At 42.1% G+C, this 25,020-nt stretch overlaps 1 protein-coding gene across 6 annotated transcripts in view; it reads right to left on the reverse strand.

Moving 5' to 3' along the window:
• Positions 1 to 25,020, reverse strand: part of map4k4 (mitogen-activated protein kinase kinase kinase kinase 4) — a 32,247-nt gene that overhangs the window by 1,231 nt on the left and 5,996 nt on the right. The window contains exons 3-30 of one of the 6 annotated variants that reach the window (XM_088315982.1): positions 18,929 to 18,985; positions 15,658 to 15,783; positions 15,184 to 15,294; positions 14,999 to 15,089; positions 14,741 to 14,871; positions 14,605 to 14,659; positions 14,207 to 14,285; positions 13,960 to 14,135; positions 13,376 to 13,448; positions 12,364 to 12,574; positions 11,409 to 11,570; positions 11,239 to 11,325; positions 9,468 to 9,671; positions 8,782 to 8,925; positions 8,073 to 8,279; positions 7,178 to 7,287; positions 6,857 to 7,026; positions 6,669 to 6,757; positions 5,683 to 5,864; positions 5,360 to 5,477; positions 4,391 to 4,711; positions 3,461 to 3,575; positions 3,089 to 3,256; positions 2,699 to 2,842; positions 1,304 to 1,438; positions 1,119 to 1,219; positions 569 to 718; positions 342 to 501 (exon numbers count right to left, since the gene is read on the reverse strand). In XM_088315982.1, the coding sequence (XP_088172108.1) occupies positions 342 to 501; positions 569 to 718; positions 1,119 to 1,219; positions 1,304 to 1,438; positions 2,699 to 2,842; positions 3,089 to 3,256; positions 3,461 to 3,575; positions 4,391 to 4,711; positions 5,360 to 5,477; positions 5,683 to 5,864; positions 6,669 to 6,757; positions 6,857 to 7,026; positions 7,178 to 7,287; positions 8,073 to 8,279; positions 8,782 to 8,925; positions 9,468 to 9,671; positions 11,239 to 11,325; positions 11,409 to 11,570; positions 12,364 to 12,574; positions 13,376 to 13,448; positions 13,960 to 14,135; positions 14,207 to 14,285; positions 14,605 to 14,659; positions 14,741 to 14,871; positions 14,999 to 15,089; positions 15,184 to 15,294; positions 15,658 to 15,783; positions 18,929 to 18,985 (3,877 nt within the window). Of the gene's footprint in view, positions 1 to 341; positions 502 to 568; positions 719 to 1,118; positions 1,220 to 1,303; positions 1,439 to 2,698; positions 2,843 to 3,088; positions 3,257 to 3,460; positions 3,576 to 4,390; positions 4,808 to 5,359; positions 5,478 to 5,682; positions 5,865 to 6,668; positions 6,758 to 6,856; positions 7,027 to 7,177; positions 7,288 to 8,072; positions 8,280 to 8,781; positions 8,926 to 9,467; positions 9,672 to 11,238; positions 11,326 to 11,408; positions 11,571 to 12,363; positions 12,575 to 13,375; positions 13,449 to 13,959; positions 14,136 to 14,206; positions 14,286 to 14,604; positions 14,660 to 14,740; positions 14,872 to 14,998; positions 15,090 to 15,183; positions 15,295 to 15,657; positions 15,784 to 18,928; positions 18,986 to 25,020 lie in introns of all 6 variants that reach the window. The other 5 variants (XM_088315978.1, XM_088315979.1, XM_088315983.1 and 2 more) reach the window with 5 other exon arrangements.

A 25,020-nucleotide genomic window follows, 5' to 3' on the forward strand; every position in this document is an offset into this window, starting at 1 on the left:
TTAAATGAGCAATTTCAAGTGACAATATGGCGATCTGATGTTGGTCTATCGTTAACGTGCCGTGAACAATAACGCTGTCATGTATCCATCCTTTGTCCCACACAAGAAAACGTTAAAAATTGAAGAAAAAACAAAAATGGAATGACAGACTGTGAGGTGAAGAGGCTCAGCTTATGCTGAAACATGCCTTGCATTGTGGAACTGCAGGTCAAATTCAAATTTGTAAAATATTGAGGAAAAGAAAATGTGAATTTTATCCTGAACATTACCAATTTCATGAGAAAAATCTCTAAAAATATGACGTTTGGAAAAAAAAAAAAGTCAGAAGTTTTGACTCTCACCGACAGATGTTGGCATCTCTCCCCACTGCAGCACCACGTCCTTGGTGATGCGTCCGTACGTGTTGACGTAGACGCCCTCGTCCTCGTAGCAAACCAGCAGCTCGATGCCGTCCGTGTTGGGCAGGATGATGATGGCGTGAGACTGGATGTGCGTTTGGATCTGCGCACAGCAAAGCGTCCACATCAGCCGCCTCGTTCATCAAGAAGGTCATTTACCTTTTCCTTACGTGCGTCGGCAGGTAGATGTCGTAGACCGCCCCGGAGTCCACGTCCACGGCGTGGAAGCCCGAGCACGAGCCGTAGATCACCTTCAACCTCTGGCCTTCCTCCACTGTCAAGTCCACCAGCAGCGGCTTGTGGACCAGCTCGCCGAAAGACTGGAGACCCCAAAAAAAAAATCAGGCTTAGAACAATGACCTCAAGCAAATACTACGCGGATGGTTAGTGTTCATATGAATTTAGGTGTGGGTCGGAGGTAGTTTTATGAGAAAACGTGAAATTAATCCTCAGCTGTAAACATGCAATGCAAAAGTTGCGCATTTACAATTAAAATGTTTGATTTAATGAAAATAAGTTTGCCATTTTACTGAGCTAGCGGTAATTTTATGAGAACATTTCATTTTAAAAGTTGTATTTATTTTCAATTTTGCACCAACAATTTCATAAATTTACGAGTAAAAAAAAATAAATTGGGAGGAAAACTCATGAAACTTCATTGGAAAAAGTTGGAGGGAAAAAGTTGTGATTAAAAAAAAAAAATTGTAGAATTTTCCTTACCTTGAAGGCCATAAACTTGTGGTAAGGTTTGGGCGCCCAAGCGTAGACCTCCACAGAGTTCTTCAGGGCCAGAACCAAGAACTTGATCCTCTCGTATTTGACTGCGGGTCAGAGTTAAAAGTCACTAACAGAGAAAAGGTGAACATGAGGACTTGGCGGAGGTGAGCGAGGCTTGTGGAACTGACCGACTTTGTAGTGGACGCAACCTTCCAGGTCGCCCACTGTGGTCCAGCCTTGTTTCTTCTCCACCTCGGGGTCGTTGTGCAGAATCTTGTTCCGCAGCCACGACAAGTAGTAAACGCGCAGCTTGTTCTTTTTACCTGAAGGCCATTCACAAGAAGACAGATACGTTATTGTCACGATGATGCAATGGCACGCCATTGCAAATGATCACACAACTGTTAGATTTCTAATTGGGAGTACAAAATATCCTGTGCCTGATGCAGCGGCCAATGATTGGATGGACACAGGGTAGCTGCAATTTTCACAGGAATTAGAAACATTGCAAGATTATTAAACAAAAAGTCCTTATTATAAGAGGGGAAACTGTTTTTTACGAGAAACAAATTTATGATCATAAAAGTGGCAACATTGCATTATTAACAGAAAAATCCTGTTACATGAATCTTTTCACAAAAAAATACCAAGTGCAGCAGCAGCTCTGGAAACATTTCGACAAAATGTGGCTGCGACGCGCCCACACGCGCATTACAACAACAACAACGCGAGTCATGCGACACGCTGCCGACACTGATGAAAGCTTCCTTGACGTGTGCACTTTTCTACCACAAAACATGTTGGTTCCTTGCATGATGGAAACACACACGCTACACAGTGTGACGCCATCCGCACGGAACGATATTTACCCAACATCCTTTGACAGGCAACCTGTGTGGACTCACACTACGCTCAATCTGCACGCAGTGGGTTTGTCAACACTTGTCAACACGGATGGATGTCAATGTGCATTAAGGCCATTTGTGTGTGTTGACACTAGTAAAAAATAAAAACATTATTTCTTGAAAAAGAAATAATCATAAAAACAGTCAATCTTGTAAGATAAAAGTAGTTAACTAGAGGAAGTTAAAAAAACGTACTTGGCATAATTCCTTAATTTCTCGAGAATAAAGTAGCTATTTAACGGAAAAAAAAAAAACATTACAAGGGGAAAAAAATTAAATAAAATGTTAATTTTCCTGAGAACAAGTCCAACTTTGTTTAAAAGTTGTATTTGTTTTTAAATACAAGACAACTTATTTTACAGAAAAATAACTAATTTTTATGGGGAAAAAAGTCAAAGTTGAAATTTTACAAATAAAAAAAAGTCCTCACTTTACAGAAACTACAATTTTACAAGACAAAAAGTATTCACTTAAGGAGAATATACAGAAGAAAAAAAAAAAGAAAAAGTTGGAATTTGACACCAAGAAAACAAGAAAATCCTACCTTTACTAGAAAAAAAGTCTTGATTGTAAAACAAATAGTAATTTTATAACAAAAAAAAAAAACTTACTACCAAATTCAATTGCATGTACATCTCCCATAAGTGCATTCCTGATTGCAAGAGTGTGCGTGTGTACCTGATATGGTGACGAGGACATTGAGTCCCTCCAGCACATCCATTTGCTGGAAACGCCTTCGGTTGATGAGCGGGTAAACTTTGCCCTGACCGCTACGGTCCAAAAGCATCAGGCCGCTCTCGGTGCCCACCAGCAAGTTCACCCCTGCAATTCCACAAAAATAACACAACTCGTATAAAATACATGACAACAAAGGAGGAATTTTACATACTGCAAATTGGCCCAAAAAAGATGCAATAGTACGAGAAACTGTTACTTCATTACAATAATGTTGTAACCTTAACACAAGTACAAGTTGCAACTCAGTGTTTTTCATAATAATTTTACAAAAAAAGATTTTTTGTAGTAAGAAAAATTTTTCTGACTAGAGTAAAATTGACAATTTCTCACCCCAGAGTGCCGCGCACAGGATCTCAGAGTTGAACCTCTTCTTGTACTTGCGGATCTCAGGCGTGTCGCTCTGCGGGCGCGTGTTGACTGGGTTCACGTTGACCACGGAACCTTTACGCGATGGGTCCGCCCTCAGCGCCTCCGCCAGACGAGCGTCGTTGCCGTAACCTAAAAAAAAAAAAGAATTGATGCATAGGACAATTTAAATAACACTTATAAAACACGGGTGGGAAAAAAGACAGTATAAAGATGTAATACTAAGGGAATAACATTTGAAAAAAAGGTAACTTCTGCACCAAAAAATGTTTGTAAGATGTTGATTTCTGAATTTTCACCACATGTAAGTAGAAAGAAGGGTGCGGGCAAACTCACCGACGTTGTTGGGGGCGCTGCCCGCGGAGGGCGACACTTGCAGCAGACGCGGGTCGATGAACGGCGTGAACGACGACGACGACTTGTGTTTCTGCATGTTGTTGCTCGACTGACTCTGAAGGGGGCGCACACACGAGCACAAAAATCAAACAAATTAAAAAAAAAAATCAACTTAATTAAAATAAATTTAAAAAAAAGAAACAGGAAAATGATCAGGCTGAAGATACATGCATACACAAACACTTTGGTTCATTCCGGGGAGTACAAACAAAATGGTGGATAATATTACCCGTGCTTCCGTAGACCGTGACAATATTTGGACATCAATTAAATGTTGATTGAAACTCACCTGAAATCTGCCCCCCGTGTCTCATATTGATGGCTATGAGGGATATTGTATACGAGTCACTTTATTAAGTACACCTACATCAAGGGAATATAGACAGAACTTCAGTGTCCCATGGCGAATTTTAATGGAATAAAATTGCAAAATTGTTGATTTAAAAAAAAAAAAAGGTTGTAGTTTTATATTAAGTGGTATTATTATGAAAATGAAGTTTTACAGGAATAAAAATTCAAATAAAAAAAAAAAGCACTTTTATGGGAACAAAGAGAAAGTTATAATTTTTACGAGAAGCAATTTTTACAGGAAAAAAATTAATTGATCATTTTTTTAAGAAACAAAACATGATAATAAAGTCGAATAACTAGAATAAAGTGTTACAGTACTATTTACGATAAATGTACTGGAATTGTAATTTTATTCAAAGTGGTGACTAATAGAAGTAGGAATAAAAGTGAACCATTTTGAGACGATCAATTTCCCCCGCATGCTTTTTCATGACAATATGGTTAGCATGACCAAATGCTATTGCAGGTTAACTACGTAGACAAAATTTTATCCGAGGCTTAAGCGAGCCACTTCCATACCTCGATGAGGAGGGCCAGCTTGTCCAGGGGGCTTTGGGGGGACGTGATGGGACTGGCCAGACTGGAGGAGGAGGAGGAGGAGGACGGGGAGGACGGGGTTGAGGAAGGGGAGGAATGATGGCTCTGCTGGATCAGGTCCGGCAGAAGGTGGATGCGGCCGGCAAAGCCGTTGCGTTCGGCCTGCTGATGATGATGATGATGATGTTGGTGGGGATGGTGTTGATGTTGGGGGTGGGGGTGTTGGTGATGAAGTGGGGTGGGGGTGTGCTGGGCGAGGCCCGGGCTGGACGCCGAGCCGGCGGGCCTCTTTTTGTGATCGCTCTGGAAGTAGAAAGAGGGGTACACCACTTTGCCGCTACATGCGTTACGGAGCAGCTCGGGGGGAGGGAAGGTGTTAGCTAAGCTATGGTGGCTAGCCTACAGGCGGGACACAACGTTAAGTTAGATTGTTAGTTTAAAAAAAAAAAAAAAAAAAACCCCGCTTGTAAGAATTCAACACTTGATGAGTACTCACTGGGAGAATACGATCAGAATTTGACAATAAAAGCTGCCATCAATTTATTAGACAAATCCTTAACCCTACAAGAAATGTTTTCCAAACTTTTTGAGATCTGAGAAGAATTGAGAAAAGTTTCTCATTTACAATTTTGACCTGGAGCCAATTTAGGGTTCAGTGTCTTGCCCGAGGACACTTCAACAGTTGGAACAGGAACTCGAACAACAAAAAAGTAGAGATAAAATAAAATCGGAATTTTATTCTAAAAATTGCATTTGTGTCTTATCGTGAGCTTGTAGCTTCAGCACCACTCAGGGTTTAACATGCAGCAAGACAACAATCAACATAGCATGCAAAAAAAAAAAAAAGGAGATCAGGCCACGTGCGCTATGAACAAATGTTTAAAAAATAAATAAATATACTAAATGAGGGATGCAAACATGCCAGTGCCGAACGGTTTTGGGCATGGGTACCTGTCGGACTACCAGGGTGCTGTCTTTGCAGGGGGTGGAGCCCGCGTCGTTTTCGCCCTCGTCATGGACGATCATCGTCTTCACTGACTCCGTCTCGCCGTTGCTCAGCCGGGACGACCTGCCAAGGAGACGATAATAAAACATTTTGAAATTGAAATGCACAATATCAGATGACCAGTTTCGGAATGGCATAAATTGTTAGAAATCAGATGTTATAAATCATTCAAAATAGAGCAGATTTTTGACATTGTACACATCTTGTACAAGCAAAAAAAAAAAATCCGGTTTCATGGTTTCAGGTCTAAAATATGTAGCACACGTACACAGCTCTGGAGTCCTCCGGCCCCGAGGTGGATTCCTCGCCACCCTCCTGGTCTACCTCCTCGTCGTCGTCCTCGTCCGTGGTATCCGAATCGTCGCTGGAAGACGAGTAATCTGTCACCTTGTTGGGGGGACGGACTTCATCTGCCGCACGGAGTTCCTTAGCGAGCGCAGTCAGGTCCTGCTAGGTACAAAAAAAAAAAACAAAAAAAAAAGGTTAAAAATTCACGCTCAACTTGCTGGAAACAGGAAGCTGGTAGAAAGGAAGCGTGGTGACGTCAAGGCAGGTCAGCCAATAAGAAGCCAGGAAATGTGCAACTGCGAGAGGCAAAGTTAGTGAGTTATTCCGAACACGGAAAAGAATGTTAAAAGTTGACACGTTAAAAATCAGCAAAAGTTGAGACAAGGTAACAAACAAAACAAGGAGCTCACAGAAAGTTACCTGAAGTGCACAGGTGGAAGAGGGAAAATTCTCTCAGTTCATTTATGGTAAACTGTCTAAAAGTTGACACATGGTAAAAATCACTTGGAGATATTGTGAAAAAATCAAATCAAATCTTCAAAAAGCAATAAAATTGGGTAAAAAAAATTACAAAGTTGAACCATAGTGAAAGAATTTCCAGCAAAGTGCCAACTTCGAACAAACAATGGTAAAAAATTGCTAGAATTTGAACAATTTGAAATGGCTAAGAAATGACACATGGTTAAAAAAAAAAAACCCGACAGTAAAAACTGCTAGAAGTTGACGTGTTAAAATGAGCAAATATATGTTTCAAGCAATTTCTACCATATTTCAACTTTGAAAAAAAATCCTAAAGATCACTTGAAGAAAAACCCCTAGCAGGCGAGGGTAAAAAAAAAAAGTTAGCGAAGACATGAGTCAAACTCAGGACAGTCCAATGAGTTTATTTTTATTAGTGGTGAAGAAAAGAGTGCCGATCTACGTGCTCTAGGTCTAGGCTGGCTAGCCGGCTAATCCCTCGCTCACCACTGGTCTGCCTGGCCTCGGCCTCTCCTCGGGTTTTTTCCCGGCGTTCTCCGGCCTTTGGAGGGGCGAGCCCTCGGATTTCGAGGAGGCTGGTACGGAGGACCGAGCCGCGGCGGAGAGAAAAAAAGTCAGCGTTGACTTTTTATTTGCTTTTGTGGCATTGGCACATGCGTGTTGTTAGCACTCACAGCGGGCCCTGAACCTTTCTCCAGAGCCAGCCTGCGAGCTGGAGTTGCTGGACGAGCTACTGGAGGAACCGGAGCCTCCGCTGGAGCCGCCGCTGCTGCCGCTTCCGCTTCCAGCAGACCTGGGAAGCATCTTCTCCACGCGCTCCCACAGGAGCCGAGGCTCGGCCGCACTGTACATCCAGGACACAACGCATACTCACAGTCAGTCTTCCGGTATGCATTTGCCTTTGTATGGTGTGAATTTTTGGGGACTCTGTGGATTATTTTGAGAACTTTTCTTTCATTTCTATTGTGTGAGTTTTGTGAAGATCCATCAATTACCTGCCAGCGTTGCGATTGACAACAGGGCCGGCGTGCGGTGCGTTGCCGTGGCGATGAGGCGAGTCTCGCCTCGGCAACACCGGCGAGCGAGACGTCGTCCTAACGGGGACCTTTTTTTGGGGGATGAAAGCATCCACCGGTTCATACACAAATACAGACAAGAGGAAGCAACATGATCGATCCCATTGGTGGTTGCATAAGTGGCTCGCCGCCATGTTTGTAGTCCACATGGTTTGTGGTCTACATGTTTGACAATTAAAGCATAACGCAAGAAAAGCCGTGCACGAGAAAATTCAGGCCAGTTTGTGCAGCCCCTGCCAAACAGGACAAGTCATTATTATGTGCTGTTTGTTTTTTTATTTTGTTGGAAAGCTTGGGCCTTGATGAAATGACTTGGATATGATTTTTTTTTTTTTTTTTACTGTACAAATGCTATTGACTTAATGGTATGTGTCAATTTCTTGATTTTTTTTTTAAATGATTGTTTTTTTTTTGTTTTTTTTAGCCAAATCTAATTAATTAAATGTGATTATAAGATATATAAAATATTAATTATACAGTATTGAACATATTAAATAATAATTGGCTGCAATATTTCAGGACCTTTTTAATTATTTCATGTCATCCGATTTAAGGTCAATTTAATTTCTCTATTTTTTATTATTTGTTGAATTTTGTATAATGCATGCATTGTGTATTGTTATTAAATTGTACTTAAATGCACTTATTTGTATTGTGTTTGTTTTTTTTTTAATTTATGCCAAGTGTGAAATAAATATAATTGGAGTTTTCATTTTTGTGTTTTCTGTATCATTTAAAAAAAAAAAACACTACTTTTTCCGCTTTGAAAGTAACTTTAGGTAAAACTGCATCGACAAGCGGTCCTTAAGCTTACCCTGGGTGGTACTTCTGCAGAAGGGGGGGTTACCGCTTGATGGGGTCTAGTCTGAGGGTGGGCTTGTGCGTCAGTGCGTGCGCGGTGTGACGATGATGATGAAGGTGAGGATGATGAAGATGGAGGGTGATGTTGAGGCTCGCTGAAGGAGTGCGAGCGACATACGGGTGGCGGTGGCGGGTTGCCGCCGCTTTTTAGGGCCCGCACCTTGACACAAACAAAACATTTCAAGGGGAAGGGTGAGCATGCAGAAGCGTCCAGAATAGTTGTCCTTTGATCTTGTTGGAGAAAAGAACGTGTCAGTTCAGAAAAAGCAACAAACGCGCAAGTTAGGATGAGATAGTATCTCCTGAAGCATCGAGAACATCAAGAAGAAGGAGAGGAAGCTGGAAGAAAGGAGGTTAGGATGACAGTTGAAAGTGATGAAAAGCCAAATAAAAAGAAACTCGGCTTGGAGACAAAATTGGTTTTTGGCTGTCTTTTTAAGCATAACCACAAACTTTTGTGTTAAAAAGTGAAACTCGCTTCAGGAACAGAATTTTCCAAAACATTCTGTGAATCCTGGGAAAAACCATAAAATGCCCGCTTCAACTAAAAATGTCACGCTCCCTTCGTCTGTTTGGAACTTTTTTGTGTGTCTACTCACTCAATGTATGATCTTGAGTGAAATTAACAAACACTGAGGTGTCTTTTTTTCCCCTGTTTTTACCTGCGCCTCCACAGGTCGGTGCACGGCCTCTGCGTTCCCGTTGGGGTAAGAGGACTCGGACCGTGGCGGCACTGGCGGTTGCGGAGGTTTGGTCTGCGCCGACTGAGGAGAACCTTGGATGTTCTTCCGATAGCGCTCGTCCGCCTGGAGAAGACACAAACAGGAATTATCTTGGAAGGGGTTGTGAATCATTTGGCAGTCCACCCCTATCCCAAGAGTCTGTTCCACCACACCATCAGGTACCAATCCAGAAAGTACCGCAGGAAAATGCCAGAAGAACCTTCAACAGCACCCCAAAACCTCAACACCGCAACAAGTAAAAATGTTTCTTCTATGGTAGCGTGATGTCATAATAATAGACATGTTTGTTTTGAAGTGGACAGCCGTGTTTTCTTAAAAGGTGTGGTCATACTCAAATGTTAATACCGAAAGTTGTCATAAAGTGGACATGCATGTTTGACACTGGGAGTTCCGCTGTAAGTACATGTCAGACTTTCACCTACTTTATAGCACTCAAGAAAAGTCAATCACACGGTTAGGTGATTGATTAATTGATTAGCCTTGTTAATAGTTAGTGTTCACGCCCACACCAGTAGCAGAAGCAGCAGCAGCAGCAGCACACCCCAAGCTAAAAAAAAAAAATTCAAAATTGCCTCATCCAGACGTCACTTTTCGAGCGTTTTCACCTCTGCGATCGGCTCACATTCAGTCACCGTTGTTATCTTTTCCGCTTCCGTGTTGTGGTCCAGATTTTTGGGGGCAAGTTTGAGACTACTAGGGTCCAGATTCTGCTGGTGCTGCAGGGACAGCAGGTAGGCCTGCTGCTGCTGAAGCTGCTTCTGGAGCTTTTGGGCTTGCCGCTGCTCCTCCAGCTCTCGCCATTTGTACTCCTGAGTGGCAACATCAAGCCAAAGAATGTTCCGCAACATTACTCCACACTCGTCAAGAGGAGAAATTAAGGTACGCTTTTTTCACTGTTCACGGTGAGGTGCTAATCCTCCGCTGAAATTGTCTGAGACAGGACATGTTTAATTGAACTTGAATAATATGCAGCATATTAATTAAATAAAATAAACACAATTAATCAATGTGACTTTCAAAGGACCCAAGGACACAATACTGGCTTTAGAATTATTTAATTTGTCACTTATTTTTAAAAATCCTGTCAATTAATAAAATTAGGATGAGTTAATATTTCTAAATTTAAGCGAATTACAAATGAATTAAATTCAACTAGAATTAGAATTAGAATTAGAAATCCCTTTATTGTCATTGTACTCAAGTGTGCAACGAGATTAGAAAGAATTAAAAACACAATGAAGGAAATTAATCAAGGAATTAAGTACTAACCACATTTGTGGCCAACAGCACATTAAAAAAAGCTAACTAACTTTAAGTTAAATAAAATAACTTTTTTTTGCCTGGCTTTTAAATCTTTATTGATTTATTTCATTTCTAATTAGTTTTTTTAATACACAGAGTTAAAAAATTTAAATTACATATTGCAACTAAATTAACTAATTACTATTTGAATTTAACATTTTAATATTACAAGACATGACTTTTCTTTGGTAATTATTAATAAACCACATTATAATTTAGCTCTCTAAATGTATTGTGCCCCAAAAATTCAAATGAAATACAAGCAGTTAAACTCAACTAATGAATAGGGATAAATAATAATAAAAAAACTAACAAAAAAAAACACAAGCTACAAAAGCATGGAGCTAATGTAAAACGACAAGCTGCGACTAACTTTCACTTCCTTCCATTATTTGCATGTCCTCCGTACCACTGATTCACATGACGACGACATCAAAACACATCATGACCAGGTTCCTCTTAAGTCATTCTACTCCGACTAAGACGATTCAACCACGGCAACATCTGGAATGAACACGTGGGAAAGCCTGATTTCCTTTCCTGCGGGATGACTGACTTCCTGGTGACATCATCGCTGAGGGCCTCTCAACCGAGCCTGGGAATGCCCTCGCCGACCTCCACCGGTAACGGCTCCCCTGACGTCTCCAAAAATATCAAAGCCAACCCGGGAGGAAATAAGTCACTGCACGTAGACATGTTTTTTCCTGTGTTACACTGACGCTCTCACGTTAAAATGAATTTGTCATAAAGTGAGCAGAAATGTTTAAAAAGTCATCATAAAGTGGATATGTATGTTTTATCTTTGTTAAAGCACCATTTGAACCATTAAAAAAATGAAAATGTAAAATGTTTTCATTATAGGTCACAATGGAGTTTTCTGTGGCAAAAATGTTCTAAAAAAGTGGATCTGCTTAAAAGCCCATTAAGTGGATACACATGGTTTTAAAAGTCATGAAGTGGAGACGCCCGGTATAAAAAGAATAAGATCATAAAGTGGGCACGGTTTGAAAAGAGGTCAAAAGTGGTCAAACGTTTTAAAAAGGGGGGAGACAATTTTAAAAACGTGCGACTCACCAGCAGCATGGCCTGTTCGTGTAACAGCTGCTGCTGCAAGATCTCCAGGTGCCTCTGTTCCTCTTCCAGCTGTCGTCTGATGTACTCCTGCCCGCCCACAGGAGGCGCCAGCGTTAGTATGACGACTAAAAACATGGCGTGCCTCAGCCATTCTGCATCGGTCTTCGTACCTGCTCTCTGTCAGCCCGCCGTTTTTCCTCCTCGGCTCGCCGCCGCTCATCCTCCTCTTTGCGGCGACGTTCCAATTCGTCGGCCCGCCGTTTGTCGTCCTGCTCGCGTCGCCTCTGTTCACGCTCCTGCTGGCGACGCATCTCGCGCTCTCGCCGTTGTTGCTGTGAGAAGCAAAATTGGAGAAGAAACCATGGAAAAATTTCATTAGGTTCAGCTATTCAGCAACTATGCCAAAAATATGAAATTATGACCATAAAAATGGTAGTTCATTAATCCCCGCTAGTTTTACAAGGGCTCCCTCTAGTGGTAAGTGAAAGAATAGCTGTATAAATTCAGCTGTTCTTTTTTTTTCTCCAAAGTTCAATATTTTTAATTAACATATTTGTATGTTTGCCAAGTTATGTGTACATTCAGCTGACATTTTTTTCCCACCAAAACAAAGTATAATGTTAATGTCAGTTGAAAAACCGCAAGCGGGCACGGCGAGAACATGCAAACTCCACACAGGAAGGCCGCAGCAGGAATCAAACCCTGCACCTCTGCGCTGTGAGGCCATCGTGCTAACCAAAACTAAAACGCAAATGTGTAAATTGGATGCAAAAATGACTCAACAAAAAGGCATATAGAATTATTACTAGTTAAATGCCAAAATGACTCCGCAAAAGCATAACTAAAAGCAAAAATGACTCAACAGAAACTGAAATATATGACATGAACGCATGCATTGATGAAACTCTATTAGTTGATTGCCAAAATGATACAGCAAAAATAGAAATTATGTTAGTTAGCAAGAAAATGACAACACAAAATACAGTAAATTATTGAGCGCAAAATGCAAACATTGCCGAACAAAAATAAGAAGCCCGAAAAATGATACAGCAAAATCAGCAATACATGATGTTAATTTAACACTGGTCCTTGACGGCGCCAACCAACAAAATGTCGCGTGCTGACCTCCTCTAGCCGCCGCCGCTGCTCCTTCTGCTGCTCGATGCGCTTCTGTCGCTCGGCCAGCAGCTGGCGCTTGTACTCCTCCTGCTCTCGGAGCTGTTGCTCCTGCAGGAGCTGTTGGCGGCGCAGCGCCTCCGAGCGCTCCTTGTTCTCCTGCTGCAGACGGATGAAGTCCCGACGCAGCGTCGACTCTCCCGGCACGTTCACGATGGAGCTGCCAAGCCACGACAATGATGAGAGAATGTTTTTAATTGACAACCAGTCCTCCAACTTTGCTGACATGCGCCAAACTGGACAAAATCTCTAGGACAAGTTCATCTCTGTGGGAACTCTGAAATGGCAAAAATGACGCTAAAATGGCCACTACAAACCAAAATGGCAAACTCCCTGAGTGTTACCAGACATGGATTTTTTGGACTTTTTTTGTAGATCTAATCATGTTAGACAATTCTACCAAATGTCACGATTCTAAATTAAACTAGTATCAGAGGCTTTATTTTCAAAATATTGCTAGGACCCCTGGAAGAACGCTTATAACCAAGATGGCAGAATTCTTATGTCTTTTCAAGTATGGCTTCTTGAGACGATTTTGAGGATTTATTCGTGATGGACATGCCGACCAAATGTCATGTTCCGGAAAATAAAAAATACACTTAAATGGCAGTTGCAAGTCTAAATGCTACCTCACCTCACCTGCTATGTCTTTTCAAGTAGAGCTTCTTTTCTTTTTTTTTTGTGTGTTTGCAAATGAGAGACATGTCTACTAACGTTCATGTTGCAAGGTGAAACTGGCTTCAGGGGCTGAATATTGAAAACATTCATGAGCCGAGTTATTTGAGTTTCGAGTTTTATGACAAGTCATCAAACTTGGCTGCGTCTCTTCGCCCATATGCGCTCCTATTCATGCTTCAGATTTGGTGGCCTTCCGACAAAAAGCCAAGCGGTAGTTTGTGGACATGACCAAAATGAGCCTAAAATATCCGCTTTGGCGGAATTCGCGTGAGTTTGTTCTCACCTTGGTTCTCCTTCTTGCTCCGATGCTTCCTCCTCCTCTTCTTCACTGCCACTATATTCATACTCAGTCTCATCTGTGGGGGGAACACGATGCGTCTTTGAAGTTTGACCCATTATTTAAGTAATAGTTCTTTGGACAATATTCCTAAAATCTATGTCAATGGTGTGGATGTGTCTTTGATGACATGCCTTGGATGTGATAGCACGTCTTTGCAACATATCGTGTTTTTACAAAGTGTCTTTGAAAATGTGTCTGTCTTTAACATTGACGGAGTGTCACTACAAAGACGTGTCTGACTTTGTCTGATGGTGTTTCTCAATTTGTGTGTCTTTGACAGCATTATATTACCAGGGTCTTTGATGGAATCTCTTTTATGGAGTGTCTTGATGATGTGTCTTTGACAATGTATTTGACAGTGTGTGTGCCTCGACAACGAGTCTTTGATGGTGTATGCGTGTAAAATGTGTATTCGTTGTGCCTCGATGAATGTGCCTTTGAGGTCAATGTATCATTGACAATGAGTCTCAGATAAGGTTCCTGAGATGATGTGTGTCTTTGACAGTGTGATGCCTCTCCTCACTCACCCTTCTCGCCTCGCTTCTTCTTCGTGCGATCAATGTGGTCCTTGAGTTGGATGCGCACCTGCCGCTCGTTGGGCTGGTCCCTGATGAAAGGATGTTTGAGCAGCTGCTCGGTGGGCGGCCGCTGGGTGTAATTCTTTACCAGGCAGCCCTCGATGAAGCTGAAGAACTTCTTGGACCTGCAAGCAGAGGCGTCCGGTCACATTTTCGCACTTCAGAAAACCAGTGCAAAAACTGAAAAGAAGCGCACCATTTTTTGGACTTGAGTCTTGGAGGAGGGTTTCTGGGGATGAGGAAGAGCGCCCTCATGGGATGCATGTCACACAACGCTGTGGGAAAACACAACATAAAATGATACAAATTTTGACATTTTTTTAACAGGAGTCGTACCATTACCGATTCAGGGTGGACAGAGGCCACCTGAGAATTTGGTTTCCAATATAGTATCAGAAAGGGGACAGTCATGATGACCCCTATCATACTGTCCCATCAAGGTCAGAATGGGGTGTGAATCCACCAATAAAGTTGTCAGTTTTGCAACATAAAATGTCAGAGACATATCAGTAAATCTGTCTACTGTTACACTTGGGATGTACCAGCCCGCCGGGACGGTAGCGTGAAAGGGGCTAGGTGCCTTTTATGACTTACGTGGAGCTCCTTCAGCCATCTCAATGGCCGTAATTCCACAAGACCACAAGTCGCTCTGGTAGAAGGTAGAAAAAAAAAAAATCATGGAAAATTGTGGCGGTCTGCGTTAAAGGGGGTCTACAAGTGGGGTATGTACCCGGTAGTCGTAAGTTGCATCCGGGTTTTCGTCGCAGGCAATGACTTCTGGAGCCATCCAATAAGGCGTCCCGATGAAGGTGTTCCGGCGACCCACCGTTCGGTCCAGCTGAGCACTAACACCAAAGTCCACTGAGGAGGTGGGAAAAACGCAAGTTAGCATCTTAGCATCACGAGATGTTCCCAAATTAACTCGGCGGGGTCCATGCGGATTTTTAGCCTACTAGCTGTTAGAACAGGAGGCCAATTTCTAGCATACCCAGCTTGACTTCGGCATTTTCTGTCAGCAGCACATTTTGGCCTTTGATGTCGCGATGGATGACGTGATGCGCGTGAAGGTGAGCTAAGCCCTGGAGAAAAGAATAAAATAGGACAGGGAAAAAAAAAAAGAGGCAATAGTGATTGAAAATGAAGTTGTGAGAATTATGGGAAGGATTTCCTGACCCTGAGGATCTCCCTTGAGATATATGCGATCCAGTCCTCCTTCAGCGTGTTGCCTTTGGTGTTCTTCACCAGGTCCGTGATGGACCCGGCCCCACAGAACTCCATCACCAGCTGGAACAGACAACAGCGAAAACTCGTGAGAAGGTAGACGCCATGAGTGCCAGGGGACGGCGCCAAAGCCGGGACCGATTTGTTGGAATCTCAAGTGTTAAAGGGGAACTTTGTTCTCTCGGCTCCGTCATGTCACGTCCAGTTGCGCGAGTGTGTCCAAAGAGTAACACGTGCATTGACAGTTTAGTGGGAGGCTCGTAAACGAGGTCGCCACTACAACAGCTGGAGAAAGGCAACAAAACACGAGACTGCTTTTCAGAGTGAGAGTGAGACCACTCTAGGAACTTGTAAAACAAAGACGTCAGCGTCTATAAATAAAAACGACATGGCTTATTATTATTATTATTATTAATAGAAACATACCCAGAGCTGGTCATCGTGTCCCGGCGGACTTTTCTTGATGAAGGCGCCGTAGTAGGTGGCAATGTTGCGGTGGTGCGAGTACTTCTTGAGCATGTTGATCTCCAGCTTGATCTCTTCCTCTTCGTCCTGTGTTTAAGGAAAATATTGGGCTCAAACTTCAATGGATCGCAAATATATCATGATTAGTTCTGTTTAAATTTTGTTGTATTTAATTGCATAAATAATGGAATAACATTTAAAATAAAACAAGTATTTTTTATATTTAAATTACATTTCAAATGTTGAATGTGGAATTTAATTTAAATGTAATTACAATTAAAAAATGTATTCATTTTAATTAAAAATGTAAATGTATACTCAAATTATTTCAAATTGCATTAAATTCAAGCTATTGGGAATGGACAAACAGCCCTGTATCAATTAAATAAATAAATAAATAAATTGAATTACATTTTAAATTAAAAACCAGATTACAAATTGGATAGACCGGGAGGTCAAAAATCTTTTCATTGCAGTTTTATAGCCACTTTTTTATGTACGTATATGACAATCTGTGTCATTTCTGTGCGCTACAAACTGATTTGGTACCCTTCACAATTCTCCCCCGCAAAAATTTACACTCAATGTTGTTTTATTTTCTAATCTGTACAGAATGATTCAACATCAGAATTTGGCTACATCGCCAACTAGTGACCTGGCATGCAGTCTGCACTCAGTCATTTTTGAGGGAAAAAGTCTATTTCTATTCCGTCTGTTGTCATGTTAACGTATAAAGTGCATGTTTTGATGTGTGGCTAGAAGCCACAGCGTTCCCCAGAAGGACAACATTCCCGTTAGGCATTTCATTCCCGTCCTAGGAGGCCTCAACGTCCGACATTCTCGGTTGTCCTTTTTTCTTTTTGGGGTACACGTTTTAACCTCCGTCGGCCTCCATTTTTGCGGTGTGAAGACAGCACGTGACTTGGCTCGTTAAATAAAAGGCTATCGTCCAAGGACACCAGACACATTGAAGTCAAGTCGCGATGATGTCATGTGGTGAGTGTGTGCGGTGACTCATACACACGCGCACGCACATGCACACCAACTCAGTCACTCATGCCATTGTGATCCCCGTTTGGCTCCCTTTGACTTGAGTGCTCTTTTGAGCAACAGTACAGTGGTCAGGTATAATTTTTACCCCAAACTATGTGTATTTTGAAATATCGTTTGGAGAGCTGGGCAGTCCGTCACGTGGGCGGAACAGTCTGGCCGGATGTCCATTTTTGTGGCGGGGGGGGTGACAAAGGTGTGATGTGGCCGCGGCCAAATGACAAAAATTGCCTCAGAACGCGTCAAAAGCGCCACTATCAACTCCGCGAACCTACTTGCATTGGGTAATAGTCTTTGAATTTGTTTGGTCCCTGAAGTGCACATGAAGGTGATTGGCTCATGTTACGGGTGTGAAATGTTATGTTGATCTATGTGAGATTCGGAGTCGTTGCGACAGAGTAGTTGCGGACGTTTTATTATGAATAAGGTCGGAGGGTCGAGGCCGGAAGGCTATCGAGATTGTGGCCTGAGGTCGAGGGACTGACTGGCAAAAAAGGGTCATGTGCCCAGCTCTGATCGTTCGGATGATTTTTGCTTTGCATTGAGACCCGAGTACAACGAAAACAATTACAGTTGCCCCTCACTCACAGCGAGTTTAGTGCATTATTGTACGGTACAGTTATGTAACTTAACATCTCTGGAAAAATTGACAACATTAGCTTAATGAATATAGCCTACCACTGCTAGTTAGAATGAAATGTAATCTACTGTATAACAGGTGATATAGCGCAAGAGAAGATGGAAACAGCTGCTGGTGCTCTTTCAATCGCATTATTCCACAAACTGTAACAAAATACAGAAATCAATAGCACATTCCAAGCACACCTGCTGGTAGCTTCAGCTGACAGCGTCACTGTACACCGGAGTGGCTAATGCTATAGCTAATTAGCTGGCCAATAGTATCTTCTTGTACGTTAACATCCACGCCACGTCACTCAACAGAACAGACCCATCTTTTCATTCACAGTCAGTTACTATACTGAAGAATGTTTGGCTGGTAACTCCAAGCGGACTAAAATGACGAGCTGGTCATCCTCAGAGGAATAAATACTTTTACTTTTGTACTACATTCGGATTTTATTTTGAAAAATACATTTTTTTTCCTATTTTTTGTAATGTACCTATGTAGCAGGTCTAATGGGAAAACAATATGCAAACATTTCAAAATATTTCACAGCTGCAAGTGCAATTCTGAGATAAGCTGATACATCAAGATCTCTGCTTACGGTTATCGTATCGTCAGAATCTGATTCTGGCAGATGGCTTGTTGACAGCTACCAAAAGTGTCCCACTGGTAGAAACCTGGGTGCACCCCTCTATTTGTTTTTTTTTGCCATTGCACAAAATGCATTCTTCTTGCCCCCATGAAGTAAAACAAAGAGAGTTGGCAGGAACATCTCGCATGATTCCACTGTGCTTCTCGTCAACTTTTCTAATAAAGTAAAAAAAAAAAAAGGTTAACAAGATAAGCGCTACTTTCTTTGTTGTTTTTTAGCCCTCGTGACGACTAAAACAAAAACGCGACACAGCTGGAAACTGCATACGACCAGAAGTGTGTTTTATTCTGAGTGCGTGTGCGTGCGTGTGTGCGTGTATCTTCCCATCCCGTTATAGAAGAGGAAGTGGAATGTGGGTCAGAGCACATGCCGATGTGCTCAAAACACACACACGAAAAAGAAACTCAGTCAACTTCAAAAGACAAACAGAACTATGCTTTCTACCAGGCGCCTTTTCATGAGTTCCCATTTCCAATGTTCATCTTTTAGCATAACATCACAGTCAAAAGCATCCATTTAAAATGTATAAATTGGACAAAGGAGAAAAATTATTTGTTGTTCCAAAAACCGCCATACAAGACTAAAAAAGGTAAACTTGGACTTAAACATTTTTTTAATGAAAATTTAAAAAAAAACTATGAAAAAAGTTAAAGAAAAATAAATAATTAAAAAAAAAAAAGTTTTGTAAAAGTATTGAGAATGGACAGCCAAGAAAAATCTAATTACACATAAAATTTGATAAAAAAATAAAGTTAAAAAAATTAAATTAATACTGTTTTAAAACATAACAAAAGCATTGGCACACGACAAGCTTGGTGTACTGGTGCTAAAATTGGAATAAAATACAACAGAAAGGCTAATCTTTCATTTAAAGTTACTACATAAACAAAAACTGTCCAACTCACCTCTGTGACGTCCATGACCTTAATTGCCGCGAGCTGTCCCGTCTTGACATGTCGGCCCTGCGAATGAAAATTGCAAACAAAAATTCAAAATAAATAAATAAATAAAAGAAGGTTAAACTTATATTAAAACTTACAACAAATGTTGTTGCTTTTGCAAACAGGGTAAAACGACTTTAAAATATTGTGGTGCCTAATAACCTGCCCTGAAGTCACAAAGTATACAATTTTACCTATGTGAATTTCTAAAATTCTTACTGTTGGTTTCCTACTATCTAGGAAGAGATAAGATAAGATAAGATAGCAACCTCAGACCAAATAGCGCGAAGGCAGATCAATAAGCTTTTCATTTAGTTGGGATCACAAGACGGGGAGACTGCTTATTGTCGGTAATCACAAGACAACAGAGCAGCCCAACAAACGAATCTTTTCCCAACAAGATAGTTAGCATAGTGCAGAAAACCGCCAAACTGAAGCAGGCTAAAGAAGCGTTTAAACTTCACCAGCACTTTAAATGCGAAGACAAACAGAGCAGAAGTAACAAAAATAAGGCGGCGTAGCAAGCACTGCTAAGTCATCGCTTTCCAAATCCACACACACGCACGCGCACACACAAACACATGCTTGCCTGGCCTACTGCCTATTCAGGCTAAAGATAAAGCCAAAATAAACGCAGTGACGGCAAACCTAACTCATGCGATGGAAAAAAGAAAAACGCTTGTTTGGATTGTTATAAATGAACGGTCGCTCATGTGGGAACGACCGGCGAATTGCCACGTGGTGACTTCACAGGCCTTAACAATTATAAAACACTCAAGACTCTTGAGGCATGACATCATCCCCCTCATCTTTCTTGGAAAAAAGGACGTTGGGACGGATGCTACATATTCGGTTAAGTCGGACAATAGGACGAACATCAGGGCAGACGCTAATTGGAGACAAAGAGAGAGAAGCGAGGATGGACACTAAGACGATTATTCGCTTGAGTTTATGATGTTAGGACGGATGGTTTGGTCGGAGATAGGACGGACAGAAGGGCAGCTACTTGGACAGATGTTAGGTTGAATGCTAGGAAAGATGTTAGGATGGATGTCACGATGGACGCTAGGTTCGATGCAAGCACTGACACGAGTACGGACGCTCGGACAGATCTTAGGTCGGACGCTAGGAGGGCTGTTATGAAGGACGTTAAGACGAACATTACGACTGGGGTTACGGCACAGGCTAGGATGCACGCAAGGACGGGCGCTGGGACGGGCGCCAAGACTGAGGCAAGGCCGGACTCTAGGACTCAATGTTGGACTGACGCTAGGATGCCAACAGTTTATAAATATAAAGACAGCAAGCTGGGTACAAAAAAAAGCACAAGGAGACATGCTGCTCTGTATTTCAAATGAGAATTGCGAAGATTCTACCAAGCCTGCTAAGCTGATCAGAACCAGACATGAAAACAAACAAGGGAGAGAACAAGAGCAAACTTGGAAGTTAGTTCCAGTAATAAAAAGGATAGACTGAGCCTTTGTGTGTAAACGTCGCCAGGCGGGGAACAAAAAGCGCTCAGTCAGCAGCGTGGTGGCTTGAAAGGGTCACATGGGCAGCTGTCCATGAATTGATTTACTCACAGTGCTTCACTTCACTACGCATACGCTCATCCGACCACAACCCCTTCTAAACTTCACTTCCTAACCGCCACTTTGGCCATGTTTGTCAACAAGCTAACAGCTAATTATAGCTCGTTATTAGTCAGCAAAGTGCATGATATGCTACCCGGTGCTATGCTATTAACTCAAACAAAAGAAAGAATACTGGTAAACTAATACATTAAATCAAAGTTAAGCATAGAATTAAGATTCACTAGTTAACAAAATGCATGATAGTATGTGTCTGTGTGTGTGGGGGGGGGGTGTGGGGGGGTGTGTGTGTGTGTTATAGATTTAACGCAGATAGGATGAAGATGAGGAAGTAAGGGACTGGATGCCACCCCCCCCCCCCGAAAGGAAATGCCAGGGCAGTGGTGTCATTTTATAAAACACACACGCGTGCGCACACCCCCACACACACACACTGGCATCTGAGAGTGTGCGCGACTGTGTGTGACTTTAGACGGACAAGGCCTTCTTTATTGCGCCCCTTTCTGGGCTTTGAATCACGGACAAGAGGCCAGGTGCAAGCGGCCGTGTAAACACACACACATGCACCAAACAAACACGCACACATACTTGCAAATATAAATAAGCAAAAAAAAACAAAAAGTACGAGTTACAACACCACAAAAAGGGGATAAATAGTTGGAGCATAATAAGACTGAGAATTAAAGCTGCCATAAAAAAAAATTAAGACCCCCCCCAATGATAATTTGATTTAGTTGGCGGAATATTAAAAGTAAAAATAAAAGCCTAATCCCACGCCAAAATGTGATTTCGTAGAAATAATACAAATTTATCTAATCTGGTGGAATTAAATTAATGGGAATTTATAGTTTAGTTGTCATAATAATAATAAATTAAAGCCATTTAATTGTCAGAGCAATAAGAATAAGAATTAAAGCTCCACACAAAAAAAAAGAAGAAATAATCAAGCCCTTCCTTGGCTGACGCAAGAGAAGAAAAAGTGCACAGCGGGTGACGAGTGTCATGGGATCCCATCGTAGTACGGCGGCGACATTCTGGCCGCGGGTGCAACTTTCCATAACATAGCAAGCTCGCAGCCTAATTTTAGGTCTCTCGGAGTTGTTCTCTCCACCGGAAGCTTGCTATTCCCTGGCTGAGGCTCATTAGTGTTGATGGCGGCTGACTGGGAGGTTGAGGCGATGGGACTCAGGGATAGAACGCTATTAAATCCTGTTAGCCGGTCACAATCTGAGGCCTGGGACGAGGATACATGTCGAGATGGAGGCTAATAGCAGCGAGCTAATTAAATGCAACACAATGGGGGAAGTGAATGGAGATGCTATCACACGTTCTCGGAGTTAGCAGGCACAAAAATTCAGCCAGTTTGACTTCGCAACATGGAATTTGGTAGGTTTCTCCCAGGGGAGAGTTATCAGCACAACCCTAGGTGGTTCATATCCATCATGTGTAGACCCACAAAAAAAGGCTGAGGAAGTCAAAGTGGCCATTTTACGCCCACTTGGGTCAATTTCAGGGTCTTTAGATTTTTTTTTTAATTCAGCACCCACAGCCAATTTTAGTTAGCAACATGAAATTTGTCAGTCATTCATGAGAAGCCACAAAAAAATTTTAAGAAGCCATGTCTGAAAAGACCCCGGAAAGTTTGCAAAATTGCTTTGACGCGGTCAATTTGGGAGTTTCCAGGCATTAATTTTTTGTTTCAACCCCTGAAAAAATTTGGTAACCATGTCTATCATGAGCAGCCCCACAAAAAGGTCTCAATGACGAATTTTGCAGCCATTTTGACCTGAATTCATTCAGCTCATTTTAGGGTCTTTTTTTTACCGTTGCCAGTGGTCCAGACCAAGTTACTCTGAGATTGGATTTGTGGTGACAAACTGACAGCTGGATATTGCCACTGCTCTCTTCCACAGGGGGGCTTGTGTAGGCTAATAACTAAATGTATTTTGGCAGATTTGCCCCCCTGTCTAAGACCCCCCCCCCCCACTGCAGCAGAAAGAAGCGAGCGACATGCAACTAATCCGCGGACAGCAGAAGCTGCTTAAAGTCAACACTGCCAATCTCAATTAGGAGGGGAGGTGTGACGCCAGGCTAGCCGGCTAACTGAATTAGCTCATTAGCATCTGTGAATGAAGTGAGCGAGGGGGCCAAGTCGCCACTCCTCACCGCAGATTATTATTATTAAAAACAAAGCACGTCAGATTTAATGATACCGTAGTGTTCTTAAAGCCAAAATACACGAGCAGCAACGAGGACGCTGATCAAGCGGCTTAACTATCTCTCTCTGAGCGGAGATGATATCTATCTTATGCTAGCGGATTGCACTAAGCATTAAACGTGTGTGCGCTCGTGCAGTCGGCCGTGTCATCATGTCAGACGTGTCTGGTTTGGACGGCACGTGTGAGCGGTGGAGCGCGTCCGCGTGGTCAAGCGTGTCTGCGTCGTGTCAGGGAGGCTGCTGGCCTACTTTTGGCAGCTGTATTTTCACAAGACTCATTGTTTTCGTTCAACATCAAATACAATTTAGACTGATGTTTTTTTTTTGTATACATCAAAGACAAGTCAATGAATTTCAAATTTGACAATAGGAAGTCTATGAACTTCACTTAGGGTTTGGTTTTGGGGTTAAGAGACAATTCCATCTTCAATCACAAACATCAAAGAGAATTTATAATGATCATAAAAGCTAGTACAGTCATTTTCTAAACAGAGAATTCAGGCTATAATTTCAATGACTAACATGATGACATGATTTTTGCTTAAAAAAAAAAAAAAAAAAAGGAATAATTCGCTATCCAATGAACCCAACTTATGTGTTCTTGAGTCTTAGTGAAGCTCGCGTCGTAGCGTCGTCAACATCAAAGACAATTCAGTTTTTCATGCGACTCAATTCAAAAGACTTACGTCACGGTTCAAAGGGGTTGCTCGACGGTCGGTAAAGGCGTTTGTCCCTCTACGCCTGAATGCCGGCCGTAAATATCAACGACGCCGGCTTTGTGGTTGGTGTTGTTGCTATGGTAACGGTTGGTTTCACACGGGGAACATTTGGCTTTGAATTACAACAAAACAAAACAAAAAACGACTTGTTTGGCTTAGACTAGAAATGGCTAACGTCATGGCAACAGCACTGTGATAACCAGAAACAGGATGATTTTTATAATTTGTTTTTGATGTTTAGAAATACAAATAGGTTTTTCTTAATATTAACACAAAAAATTAATACGGACTGTCTTTGTCTTTTATTAACATTTTGTTCGGCTCGATCCCGTATCAAAGATTTTGGATGGGAAGCAGCTGGCAAACAGATGCCAAAACACACACGCGCGCACACACACAGGAAGTTGGCGGTCCACGACCATGGTTTACATTGAGGCTAAATACATCCTATGTATTTGCTCTGCATGGAAGGCGTGGCCAGAGGTAGACCGCCCAGAAGGTTCCATGCGAGCACTTTCATCGCATTCCTTCAAAAAGACTCGAGGGGGTAATAAGGAGGTTGGGGGGGGGGGGGGGTAAATACAGGGTCAAGTGACGGCAAGGAGGAAGGGAGGGGCACGTTTAATTAACATGGGGGGAGGGAACTAAAAAGTGAGCGGGTCAAAATTGGTGAGGATCTGGAAAAGGTTAGCCTCAACAGAGTGAGTGATCTCCCACTTTATGGTGTCCACTAAACAGACGGCAGATAACAGAGCCGACGCCCACTTTTTCTTCCGGTCTATGAGGCAGTGACGGCGTGTGCATTTGAAGGCGGCCCCGCCCCTCCCGCAACATACTGACCCATAATTCCGCTATGCCGCCACATGCTAAAAATAGACGGGATTTAACCTACAGCGAGGGGGGGGGGAGTGAGGGGTTGCGAGACTAAATGTTGAAAGCATGAAAGCAAACATGAGCAAGGAGGTCGGTGGGGATTATATTCTGCCACAATAAAAGCACAAGTGTTGAGAAAGAATCATTAAAACTTGACATAAAACACACACACACACACACAATCTTCTGCCTTTTGTTGGTGCCTCTGTGTGCACAGATTTATATATACTATACAGTGCAAGGCTGCATTCAGTGTGAATTTTACTAGAGTATAAATAATAGATCAATTCCGGATCGTCTTTTATAGCAGCAATATTGGTCTGTCTCTGTGCGAAAGGTGCGGAGTCAATTATAACATCACAATGTGTTAAATTTATTGTGGGACCGTCATCCTGCCTCTGCTGGGTTCAGTCTGAAAGGAGAGAACTGATGTTCAAAAGTTTTGTGATATCAGAAATCAGAAATGTGCATGAAAGGAGCTCAAAGCTCACACACTAAAATAAAATGTTAAAATATGTCTGTGTGAAAGGGGCTCGGTCACAGAAGACTTGATATAAAGCTGAGGAAAAAAATGAATGTCAAAATTGTGCATAAGAGGGTCTCGCATCACACTATATGAAGTAAAAAAAAAATAAACATTGATGCAGTATCTGT

The sequence above is a fragment of the Idiotropiscis lumnitzeri genome, chromosome 14, assembly GCF_059441095.1.
Source record: "Idiotropiscis lumnitzeri isolate Australia: NSW breed Sydney's pygmy pipehorse chromosome 14, RoL_Ilum_1.0, whole genome shotgun sequence".
Lineage (NCBI taxonomy): Eukaryota > Metazoa > Chordata > Actinopteri > Syngnathiformes > Syngnathidae > Idiotropiscis > Idiotropiscis lumnitzeri.